The sequence below is a fragment of the Rosa chinensis genome, chromosome 5 (assembly GCF_002994745.2).
Source record: "Rosa chinensis cultivar Old Blush chromosome 5, RchiOBHm-V2, whole genome shotgun sequence".
NCBI lineage: Eukaryota > Viridiplantae > Streptophyta > Magnoliopsida > Rosales > Rosaceae > Rosa > Rosa chinensis.
This window is the reverse complement of record NC_037092.1, coordinates 54,715,211-54,727,571: the sequence shown is the minus strand read 5'-3', so window position 1 is coordinate 54,727,571 and position 12,361 is coordinate 54,715,211. Positions and strand designations below refer to the sequence as shown.

The 12,361-nt window shown below is 40.9% G+C and overlaps 1 protein-coding gene across 2 annotated transcripts in view; it reads right to left on the bottom strand.

The window, feature by feature from the left end:
• Positions 1-689: 689 nt before the first annotated feature.
• LOC112166672 (disease resistance protein RPM1) overlaps positions 690-12,361 on the bottom strand; it is a 101,101-nt gene continuing 89,429 nt past the window's right edge. Inside the window, exons 1-3 of one of the 2 annotated variants that reach the window (XM_024303553.2) lie at positions 4,028-4,162; positions 1,072-3,883; positions 690-924 (exon numbers count right to left, since the gene is read on the bottom strand). In XM_024303553.2, the coding sequence (XP_024159321.1) occupies positions 1,091-3,853 (2,763 nt within the window). In that variant the 5' untranslated portion in view covers positions 3,854-3,883; positions 4,028-4,162 and the 3' untranslated portion in view covers positions 690-924; positions 1,072-1,090. Of the gene's footprint in view, positions 925-1,071; positions 3,884-4,027; positions 4,163-12,361 lie in introns of those variants that run through there. The other variant, XM_040506919.1, reaches the window with a different exon arrangement.

Here is a 12,361-nt window from a genome sequence, read left to right as displayed (position 1 = left end):
GCATTGGCAACGAAAGTTTCAATTTGGCATACACGAAGGTCAAGCGCACGAAATCTAGAATCCTACGAGGCCATAAGCTTTGAATGCATAGTCCCAAAATAGTCATATTATGGTGGGAAACTTAATTCGGTGATGGCTTGCTTTCACTGAAATACATATAAGCCGTCAAATTCTTACGGCAAACATGCTTCAGTCTACCATACAAGAAGCTCAATAGCACACACTGTAACATACAATATAGCAAACACCCATGCGTTATTCAATTTCCAGGCATGTATAGCATACGTCTCAAATTAGATACTCTGATAACCACAACAAACACAAGTATTATTACTGTATTAACCAAAATTCATCACTTCCGCCATGGGGAGCCTTCCGGAGCTGCCCGTTTCGGATGTCATTTTCTACGCAGCCATTGCCTATGTAGATCAAGGCCTCAAGCTAGAACTCTACCAGGGCTTTAAGTTTTAGTACATCAGTTTGGATCACCATTGTTATCTGATATTGATGCAAACATTTCTCACCTCTGCTTCTATGTTTATCAAATGGATACACTTATACACGCGCGCATGCTAAAGAAGGGATTAGTGATACTTATGTGAAGCAAATTGGGTGAACACAGACCTGCTACTTACTCTAATAATTCCAAAATAAACTGTAACAGAAAAAGATTTGCAAAGTGCTCGATATGGATCCCAAATCTTTATCACAAGTTCACAACTCATACTGCTAAAGTGGCATTCGATCCAACATTATTACATGCCAATGCAAACAAACAATAATAAGTACAACAACAGAAACTTTCTTGAAGAGGCAAAAGACAAACCGAGATTGGTCCTTGCATCTTCCCACATGTACAGAAAGGATTCTTCATCAAACTGAGTCAAATCTACTTCAATATATACTTGCCGGACTTGATTGATTCTGCGAAACAAGAGAAAACCAAATACTTGGTAAATCTTTCTTTTATTGCATATATTATGTGGCTTGAAAGACTAAATTGGACACATTTAGTTTTCATAGCTGTGTACCATTTCTTGTATAGCATGATAAAATGCTAAATATATGTACCTTTCAGTAGAAAGAAATACTAGGCCAAGTTTTCGTGGACCAACTTGGATGACTGTTTGAAAACATGTATGATCTCAGGAATGTGTTGTACTTTAGAGCGATCCACACCTCTTTTCCGAATGGACCTTATAACTTCCATGGGAACATCTTTCAGGGCCAAATATTGTAGAGTAGAAAGGTATTCAAGGCCTAGTGGCACTGTCTTCAACTCCATGAAGCTGTCAACGCATAAGTACTGGAGATTTGGCATCACCCCATTTTCTATAGTTATCTTTTTCACTGAGGCAAAATTCAACAACTCCAACCTCATAAGCTTTACAAAGCCTCTGCAGAAACGCAACTCTTCTCCAACATATGCATTACAAAGACTAAGCCTTGTCAGATTGAGCAGTGCTTCAATTTGAGGTAGTAAATCCTCTTCAAGTCTTGACCAATGCAGAACCAGAGTTGTGAGGCTATGCAGTGAAGAAAACCAAGGTATTACGTTTTGCAGTCTGCCAAGCAATCCAAGCTTTCGAAGGTGTGGAAGAGGTGGACATTCTACTTTCACCGGAAGAATTTCCTCTTCATTACTTGCCATTAATCCCAGACTTTGAAGCAGAGTCAACTTTTGAATTGAGACCCAAAGGTCAATCTCATCTCTTTCTTTCACATTCGATAAGCCGATCCTCTTAAGTTGGGTCATGTTGCCGATAAGTCTACAAGTGTCCCCTTCCGATTCAATTACTAATAAACTTTGCAATTTCTGCAACTTACAAATATTTGATGGCGCTTTTGTCCCACTCGCAACTTTGAAGTACAGGTTCCTAGTGTAGCGAAACATAATTAGATTCCGCAGGTTCAGCAACCTCGTAATTCCTTGTGGAAGTGACTCTATCTTAGTATCCCTGATGTTTAGAAATTGAAGGTTGCAGAGACGCCTTATGGACTCTGGAAGTTCCTTGATTAAAGTGCCCTTCAAATTTAAATATCTCAAGTTGAACAAGTAAACAACTGCACCCGGCAGTTTATCAATTTGGACATCCTCCAAGTCTAGAGTCCTCAACAATTTGAATTGAGAAACCAGTGTATTTAAGAAGGACAATGAGGACATGACGGTGTCAAATACAAGAAGAGAACGAATCTTTGACATACCCCGCCATGATTTAATTTCTCCTTTCATTCTGTGAATTGACAAGCGACGGGTTGAGATCTCTTCCATTACTTCTCTCCCGTCGTATACATAACCAAACTTTTCTTTTTCGGCTATCGACAAAGCAAGCTCACGCATCAGATCATGCATCTTAAATTTTTTCGGCCTTCCCAAAGGTTCTCCTGAAACAAAGCCGTCTGCAACTTGTAACATGCTACGGGAACAGAGTTCTCGAAGATAGCCATCTGCAACTTCTTCGGGCATGACCCCTTTCACATTTTCAACAAATCCTTCCGCTATCCACAATCTAGTCATCCTTTTTCTTTTAAATAGATAATCTTCTGGAAAAAGGGAACAATAGAGGAAGCAATGCTTCAGTTGAGATGGAAAATCATTGAAACTCAGCAACAAAATGTTTCTCACAGGGTCTAGGGATGAATTGTTATGTAGATACCAATTCAAGTTGTTGCAGACTTGCTGCCATTGATCCAGCGACTTCTTAGAAGACATAAGTCCACCTAAAGCCACAATGCCGAGAGGAAGGCCTTCACACTTCTCCACAAGTTGGCAAGCTAATGACTTCAGCTCAGTTGGACAAGTTTTTTGTGGCTTAGTTGAGAATGCTTTCCTGCTGAAGAGTTCCCAAGCCTCATTCTGTTGCAGGGGCTGAATACGGTAAACATAGCTTTCAACTCCAAAAGAGTTGGATGCTACTTCTTCATTTCGAGTTGTAAGTACGACTCGACTTCCAAGTTGTCTATCTTGAAGTGATACCTTTGTTTCTCTCCATACTTTTACATCCCACACGTCATCTAGAACAACTAGGTATTTTTTGGACTCCAAGTAGTTAACTAGTAACTCTAGCAATTCTATGCGGCTCATGGCATTCAAAATTGCAGGGAAATTTTCCTTCCTTGATTTGTAGAGTTCCCTTATCAAGCTTCGAAACAAGTGTACCACATCATAAGTTTGGGAAACAGTAATCCATGCATAACAATCAAAATTTCTCTTTAGCAGTTCATTGGTGAAGGTCTTGGCAACTAGAGTTGTCTTTCCAGAACCTCCCATGCCCACCACAGATATAACAGTTTGGTGTTGCTCGTCATCCATTAGCCATCCCATTAGTATCTGCTTCTTGCCTTCAATCCCAACCAGTTCGTCTTCCATAATGAAAAACGAAGACTCCGCTTGGTTCTGCACCAAATTCTGAATATCTTCGGATGTAGTTGCTCCTCCTACAAGGCCAACAACGTATCTTTGATTCCTCTCTGGAATGGCTTTGATCATGTCAGTAATTTTCTGCAACTTCTTTGCAATTTTATGCCTGAACCAAAGATTACATGGAGCGCGAATGGTTTTGTGTAGCCCCCTTGAAAGTCGACCCCCAGTTTGCTTCGCATACATGTGAAACATGAATTCATCAATGATATCTTCAACATCATAGGCTAAGTCTCTGATTCTTGCGACCCACAATTTCTGTCCTTCAGTTTTTGGTTTGTTGGCCTCCGCATCCACTAGGAAAGCTTTCATGCTTAAAAACTCCTCCTTAATCTTATCAACTTCATGACGAACACCTGCTATGGTTGTTCCTTCGTTCTCAAGAATTGTCGCAAGTTTTCCAATTAAGAGGTCCGTAACAGACAAGGCCATATTAGCCCCGAGTTAGTATACTCGATCTCTCTGTAATGAAAAGAGAAGGTTCAAGTATTCCCAAAAGTAAACCGAGTAATGAACTAATGATAGTATGTATTTCCCAAAAAGACTAAACTGATATTGAAATAATGCAATTTATAAAGAAATGATAGTAGATGTAGAACGACGTACCAAGTGTTGATGGATCTTTTTGATAAGATCTGAAAGCTCAGAGAAGAAATGCAATGACGGTCTGGTTCAAATCCATGAAGATCTGGTCAAGAACAAGACTCTGGTCGATCACTCTCTTTGTTGAAATGAAATTGCTATTACTGATAGTCTGATACCTTTGTTGAAATATAATGCAGCCGTAATTTGCTATCAGTGATGAGTTTCCTTGCCCGGTCCCAGCATCAAGTAGATGTTGATAAGATATTTTCAATTTTCTACCCACAGTACTTCTCAATGTGCATGCATCCGTAAATTACACTGTTAAGCTATCTTTAATTTATGGAATGCTTACACATCTAAGTCTCATAAAAGAGAAACCAATTAAGAGGGGGTTGTTAATTGTCAAAAAATCCAACTACCTTTTGCGAATCTTGAAGGGGTCAACGTTTAGACAGCATCTTGGGTCCCACCCGTTTTACATGGACGTGAGGTCACCGTCCGGTTCAATTCGGTTCGACCCGCTGCAACTGTTACGACGTCGACTTCGTTGCCCGGTAGAGGCTTCAAGTGACGGTGCTGTCTTGGTCAAAATTGATTTGTGGCAACGAATTAAGACGGACGTCGTTGACGAGGCTTGAGTTTCCTGGAGGTGAAAAGTGAGAGAAATGTTGTAAAATGAAAGTGAAAGTGTTTCAGAAAATAGAGAGAGCTTTGATTCATATAGATGGGGTGATGTTGTGTTTTTTCTTCTCCCAACACTATTAGAATTTTGCTCTTAGACATCACGACAATTACTTCGGTGAGAAATTCACGCGATGTAAAAAATTATTATTAACATCGATTCCTCAAATTCTGATTTATATGTATATAACTGACATCTTTTTTTACTGTTGACTAATGTCTATATTTTGATTCCAAAATTTTTGAAAACGCAGAAAGACTAAGTTAAACAATTTCGTACACGCGGGGAACAAAATTTTCCCACTTTACTTCACTCACTCTCTCTCGCCCTTCCCCTAAACCTATCCCCCTCCTAGAAAACGAATTCGAAGAGATTTCTTTGTGGCTCATCTTAGAGGTGCAGCCTGGCGTTGATGCGGGTGCATATGGGGCAACATCAAATGCATTATTTTGTTGTTTTATTATAGATTTGTAATATTTGATATTTCATTGTTTAGATATTTTTAGGGTATCTTTTTACACTTAATTTAGGATTTACATTTAATTAGCTTTCCATTTTAGCCCAAGTCTACTTATTCTCCAAGTATTGTAAACCCTATAAATATGGGTAATATAATTGTTGTTAGATAGCTTATAGTTTATGAATAATATCAGTTTATTTGCGGCATGGATTTGCCCTTCTTTAAGAGTTTGCTACTCCTTATTTCTGGTGTATGTTGAGTGACTGTTGGAGGCCTGTGTTCAATACCTTTTCCCCATTAGGCGTTGACTCGTCGGAGGATGGCGAAGAAGATGGTGGCTACAGTGAGCCCACTCCGGTCGTTGGAGATCGTGACGGAGGAGAGAGTGTCCTCCAGACCCACTTTGTCTCGTGGAGTTCTTGTTTACTTTCTGTTCAGCACCCAACCTCCTCCTCCATCTCCGAACGGCACTGAACCGTCCTCTTCTTCCTTCTCCGCCTCGGACCAGAACCCGTCTAAGAACGAAGAGGAGAGAGAGGTCGGGTGCGAGGGGTTAGGGCTCAAAGATGGTGGATGTTCCAGAGTTCAAGGCCTCCGTTTCATAGACGAATTGGAGCAACTCCGAAAGAAGTCTGGGTAATTTAAATCTTTTTAGTTTATGGATTTGGTTTTGTGTCTTTGAAGTATCTGTGAGTGGGTTTCTTAAGTTTCTTCACTTTTGTGCGATTCCTTCTTTAATTTATTGAATGGATTGGATTATTGGCATGATAGTCATATGAAGATAGATCCTCTAGGCTTTTTTTTGATTGAGGATGGAACAGAAAATTGAACTATCGCCAAAAATGGTATACCCAGAAAAGTACTGCTGTTGATTTTATGAAATTCATAACTTTAGAGATATATTGACTGCAGAGGAGCTTAATCCCTTCCTTGATGACTCTGCACAATCACAGATGCACTTCCTTTGACAATTATTTTACTTTGTTCGTTAGTTACACTTACATATGTGAAGGTATCCATCTGCCCATGGAGCAATATTGCTTTCGCTTGTGAAAACTGAAAAGTTGAACCCTTGATGTGCTATTTTCAAAGGTATTATTTTTAATGCACCTAAGAGGCATTGTCAGTAACTATTGTTGCAAGTTTTTCATATTATTTTCCTTCATGGTAGTACCAGTTCTTCAATAATGCGATTGGTTATTTCAATGAAAAAAAAAACATCAGATCTACTTCTGCTAAAGGTGTGTATCCACCCTATTTGAAGCTCATGCTGCTCCTGCAGGTAGCTTTGATTTGGGTTTTGTGTTTTGATCTGTTTGGTTACTGGGTTTGCTTTGTTTTTTTCAATTGCATGCTTCACTTTTGTAAAGAGTTTAGTCTAGTATTACTGTGCAGCTTTATGTAGATAATCAGATACCCAATTTTGCTTTCTCTTTATTGTACTTAAATTGGTAATCTTTTCTGTAAATTGTTCTAAGTTGGGTCGTACCGATCTGTTTTTACATATTGGGTGTTTTTGTTTCTTATTATTGGCTGGATAATAGTGTTATTTGGATTGGATTGTGTTTGCTCAGGGCCATTGATAAAGCACTTCTCTTCCCTTGTCAAGTGGATGAGGGCGGCATCTGCCAAAGCACCACAATTAGGTAAATATGAAGTGACTACTGTTTTCGGTGTATTTTGGTAATTTTGTTCTTAGATTAGTGGTTTGTTAAGTGTAAGTATACTCAGTGGTGTGTGTTATATGGTTTTGTGGAATTGTAGATGGGAATGTTGTTCAGTTTGAGAGTGGGTACTTAGTCGAGATTGTTGTGGAAGGAACTGACATTGGAGTTGTTCCTTTCAAGATCCGCATTTCAGAGGATGGCGAGCTCTTTGTTGTGGATTCTGTTAATAACAACATTGTTCGGATTACTCCTCCGTTGTCCCGATGTATGCAAAAGTATTTACTTCCAGTTGACACATTTACTTCAAAGTATTTACTTTCTGTTGAAGGATGTCGACATAGTGTGCCTCTACAAACTAGGGTTTAGGATTGTAATAGGAAAGTGTTATAGGTATTCAATTGTATTCGGATTCTCTTACCTTTTGTATACCTTGTAACTCCCTATATAAGGGTTCCTATTATCAATAATAAACACACAATTCTATTCTCCTACAACACGTTATCAGCACGAGCCCTAACCCTAGCCGGAAAAAAAAGGAAAAAAACCCAATCACCAAAACAGCCGCAAGCCTGTAGCCCTCCTGACACAAGCCCTGCAGTTCCTAGCCGCACGCTCTACTGCTCCCTGCCGAAAGCTCAAGCCCTACGCCCTGCTGCTGCCTGCCTCTGCTGCAGCCTCCGCATGCATCCACCTACAACCTGCTGCAGTCCTACAACTTCACCGCAGCCACACCACAGCGCCAAGTCCCTGCTGCTGCTCGACTTCTGCCGCAAGCCTCACCACCCTGCCCAGCCTGGTTGCTGCCCCCCGCGCTGCAGCCCACAGTCCTGCAGCCTTGCCCAGCGCGCTAGTGCGCCTGCCATCCTAGCACGACGCCCCCGCAGCAGCTAGCCACTACTGCTGCCTTTGCACAGCAGCCCCCCGCCAAGTACTTGCAGCCCATGCCCCCGCAGTTTGCCCCTGCAGCAGCAACTCCTGCTGTCGAAAGAAAAAAAACCCAGAAGAAGAAAGAAAAGAAAACGTGGAAGAAAAAGGAAGAGAAGAAGAAAAGGAGAAGTGGGCCCCAGAAGAAGAAAGAGAAGAAAACGTGGAAGAAGAAGAAAGAGAATAAGAAAAGGAAAAGTGGGCCCCAGAAGAAAAAAAGAAAGAAAAGAAGAAAGAGAAGGGACCCGGCCGGCCCAGAAAAAGGAGAAAGAAAGAAAAAGAAAGAAAGAAAAAGAAAGAAAGAGGAAAGCCCAAAGAACAGACAGCCTAGAAAGGGACAAAAAAAACACGCCTGCTCCAACACGCGCGTGTCCTCAAGAACCATCACGTAAGTTTTTGTGAATTAAAGTTGTTGTTTTCATGTATTTTACATTCTTTTATTTTATGCAAATATTGGAATATATGTTGCCAAATGATTTTGATATTTAACAAAGCGGAATTGTGGGGATTCACGCTTAACGAACTAAGAGTGTTCGTATGAACTAAGAGTGTTCATAATTAAACGAACTAAGAGTGTTCGTGTGAACTAAGAGCGTTCACAATGCTTGGACTAAGAGCGTCCGTAAGCATCAAATTGTGACCATATTAAAACATTATTGTTTGGTATAATCCAAAAGAGATTCTTGGAAATTGATTTCTTGGTAGCATAGCTCGGAAATCTAATTGTTTTAGTTTTCATGGAAGTTTAACTCCGAAACTAATATATCTTCTCTTCTTATTTTCAGGATGTCGAATGAACTAGACTCGACTTTTCCATGCTTGACTCAACAGGCTCGGATTACCACAGTTGGGTAACCGATGTTGAGAACCATCTCACTTCAAAGGGAATATTACCCATAATCCAGGCACCTAACCCGGATCTTGTGTTTGTGAGAACACGTACAAAGCATGCTCAAGCAGTTATCTTGATGCGACGCCATATGGACAAGGCACTCAGATTGGAGTATATGTCAATCAAGAATGCAAGAGAGCTATGGGTAGCGCTAGAAGAGCGCTTTGGCAATGTCCAAGATTCCCTCCTCCCTGACTTGAAGGTTCAATGGAGCAACCTGCGCTTTGCTGATTTCAAGTCTGTAGCTGAATATAATTCAGAAACTCTTCGCATACAGTCCATGTTGAGGTTTTGTGGACAACCTGTCACAGAGCAAGAGCTAATTGAGAAAACTCTCTCCACCTTCCCTGTTTCAGCCATTGTGGTATCAAAACAATATCGTACTGAAGTCAATGCTGGACGGATCACGAAGTTTCATTAGCTTATCAATGTTATATCTGTAGCTGAGAAACATGATAACATACTCGTGAGGAATTATAATTCAAGGCCCATTGGAACTAAGAGCGTTCATGAGGCGAATTATAATGCACCCAAAGGAGGGCGCAAGGAGCGGTACCCTAAGAATGGGGGACATGAGGGATGTATGAGCCCATATAACCGCCCTAACCAGGAAGGAAACCGCAAGTTTGGTGTGGATACACGTGGTGGTAATGCCACACGTGGGAGAGGGGGTCGTGGTATCCCTAGCCGTAATAGTGGCTCAATGGGTCGTGGTGGTGGCACCAACCCTCCTAAGGAACGCCCGCAACGTGTACAATGTGCACCTCAATTAAAGGGAGGCAACCACAATGATGAGTGTCATCGATGTGGATCAATTGAGCATTGGTTCAAGCAATGCAAGGCAAGCGAGGAACTAGCTGCAAGATACAGGGCATATAGGGACCTGAGAGAGCAAGAAGTGTACCTTGCAGAAGAAGAAGAAGATGGTGGAGATGTCAATCTCACCATAGAGGACTTCAAAGCTGAAGATGAAGTGCACAAGGATGCAGCAGACTTTGATTAGATTAGTCCTTTTATTTTTCCAAGAACTTTTGTAATGGCAATTTGCCTTAGTCAATAAATGACAATTGTATTAACTCTTTCTTATGCGACGAACCCAATAAAATGTGATGTCTAGGAAAGTCATTGAGATTATTGGTACTTAAGAGAGCCTCGCTCCACCAACATCTCTCTCTACTTTCCTGGTCATATTTGATTGGAGTTACCAAACGGATAGAGTGACTACAATGTGTCTTACTTTGATTTTATTTTGGATTAGATTTTGGAAACTTTGATGTAATCATTGGCTATTAATAAAGTGTCAATTCTTTTACTTAATGTCTTGGACATACCTTAATTTGAACTTTATTATATAAGAACCAATGGTTTTCATGTGGAAACACATTATGAGAATGGACAGAGTTCCTTTGCATCACCTCTAATGACTATGGACATAAACGAGTATTAGAGAAACTTATGTGTCGCTCTAGTGGGTTGTATGCAACCACTATTTGAGTTATTGAATCCAACTATGTCATGAGAGACGACTTATGGGATTTTGGCACATATAGGCTTTGACATGATGATCGGTGTATTAAAGACTTTACACGAACATCCATTTTCAGAACGAAGAAAAGTAAGAACCAAGAATTGGTTCGAGGAGCTGCACATGCGCCTCATGGCGCCATGATTGTGCAAAGACAGGCCATACATGGCCGGCGCCGCCTACCCCCTACAGCAAATACATGGCATTGACGCCATAAACTCCTCTCTCTACTTCTCAAGTCTATTGTGACATTATGGCTTAACCAAAACCTTCATTGGTTGATTATAAAGCCCATGTTTCGTTCTGTAAAGCCTGTTATTTAGGATTGAGACCATCCTATGCAAAGGACATTGAGGAAATAATTCCATTCTTACAAAGAATCTAAGGGAATTCTATGGATTTGATCAACCAACTTGCGAACCATATAGATGTTTTATGGTGTTGGTTGATACGCAAACACGCTGGTCACGTGTTGTGCCATTATCCACTCGTAATGCTGCTTATACTACACTCCTAGCACATAACATATGGCTACAGGCTCACTACCCAGATCATCTCATTCAGTCATTTTGACTTGATAATGCTAGAGAGTTTACATCGACAATTTTCGATGACTATTGCATATCATTGGGTATTGATATCAAGTATCATATTCCCATGTACACACCCAATTGGTCTTGCGGAAAAGCCACCATTAAACGACTACGATAGTAGGCCGGACATTGGTAATGCGCACCAATATTTCCACTTGGGTTATGCAATATCGCATGCAGCTATGCTAATTCGTCTACGACTCATAGCAGCCACTCAACTTTTATTTGCGTTACAGCTAGTGACTGGGTTCGAGTCTAATATCTTGTATTTATGCATATTTGAGTGTGCGGTTCATGTGCCAATTGCTCCGCCACAGCGCATCAACATGAGTCATTGCAACGAATACATATATATATTTATTGGACATGAGTCTCCAACTATAAGTCCGCTATGTATAACCCTTGACAGGCGATCTCTATTTCGCTGGATTTGCGAATTGTCACTTTGATGAGACAGTCTTCCCGTCGTTAGGGGGAGATTAGAAAGTCAATGTTCAACAGGAACGACAGGAATTGTCGTGGTCTATCCCCACTATGTCTCAACTTGATCCCCTAAAAGTGACGAGATCACATATACCTGCTGCAAACAAGCCTGCAAGGATTGATGTCCCCACAAGAGGACATGGTGCCACCCAGAGAAGATGGGTACTGCACCACTACCATGGATGGTGGTATGGTGACGCCACAAATGTGGCATAATGGCGTCATAGGCTATGGGTTCCGCTAGAGAGAGTAGGAGACCCATAGGTTCGATGGATTCTCGCCCTAAGAAGAGAGCGAGTTTGGCACAACTTGATCCATTGATCATTGATACTCAAAATCTGTCTCATGAGAATATTTTGGATTGTGGTTATGTCCAAGAGACAACATTGGGGGACGCCTCAATGTTAGAACCAATTCTCGATAATATAGAGATCTCTACAAACTACACTAGTGTACATGAGGATGTGGGATTATTGAAACCAATGACATCGAACCTTACTCTGTTGAAAATGCCAACATAGAGAAAATTGGCTTAAATGGAAAGATGCGATCCAGGTTGAATTGGATTCACTAATGAAGAGGAGGATTTTGGGCCTGAGATGCCAACACCTCCTAACATAAAACCTATTGACATTAATAGGTCTTCGTTAGATAGCGTGATGAGAAAAAGAGATGATAATCTTGCCTTATGGCGCAAGGTTTCTCACAACGCCCTGGAATCGACTACGAGAAGACATATTCTCTCGTAATGGATGTCATTGCACTCCACTACCTTGTCAGTTTGGTAGTTTCCAAATAACTGAACATGGAGCTTATTAATGTGGTCACTACGTATCTCTATGGGGATCTAGATACGGAATATAATGAAGGTTCTTGTGGACTTTATTTACCCAAGTCAAGTGGCTCTAGACTACGGAGCGCATTTGCAACGAGGTTGAAATGCTCACTGAAATGACTACTTGATTGGGAAGGGATATGATGAACTATGCCCACGCGTTTCTATGACAAGTTCTGGATTTGCAATTGTCGCGGTTTATGTTGATAAACATAATTGGAACCCTTGAGAGTTAAGGGAAACGGCTGAACACTTGAAATCCGAGTTTGAGAGGAAAGACCTTGGGAGAACACG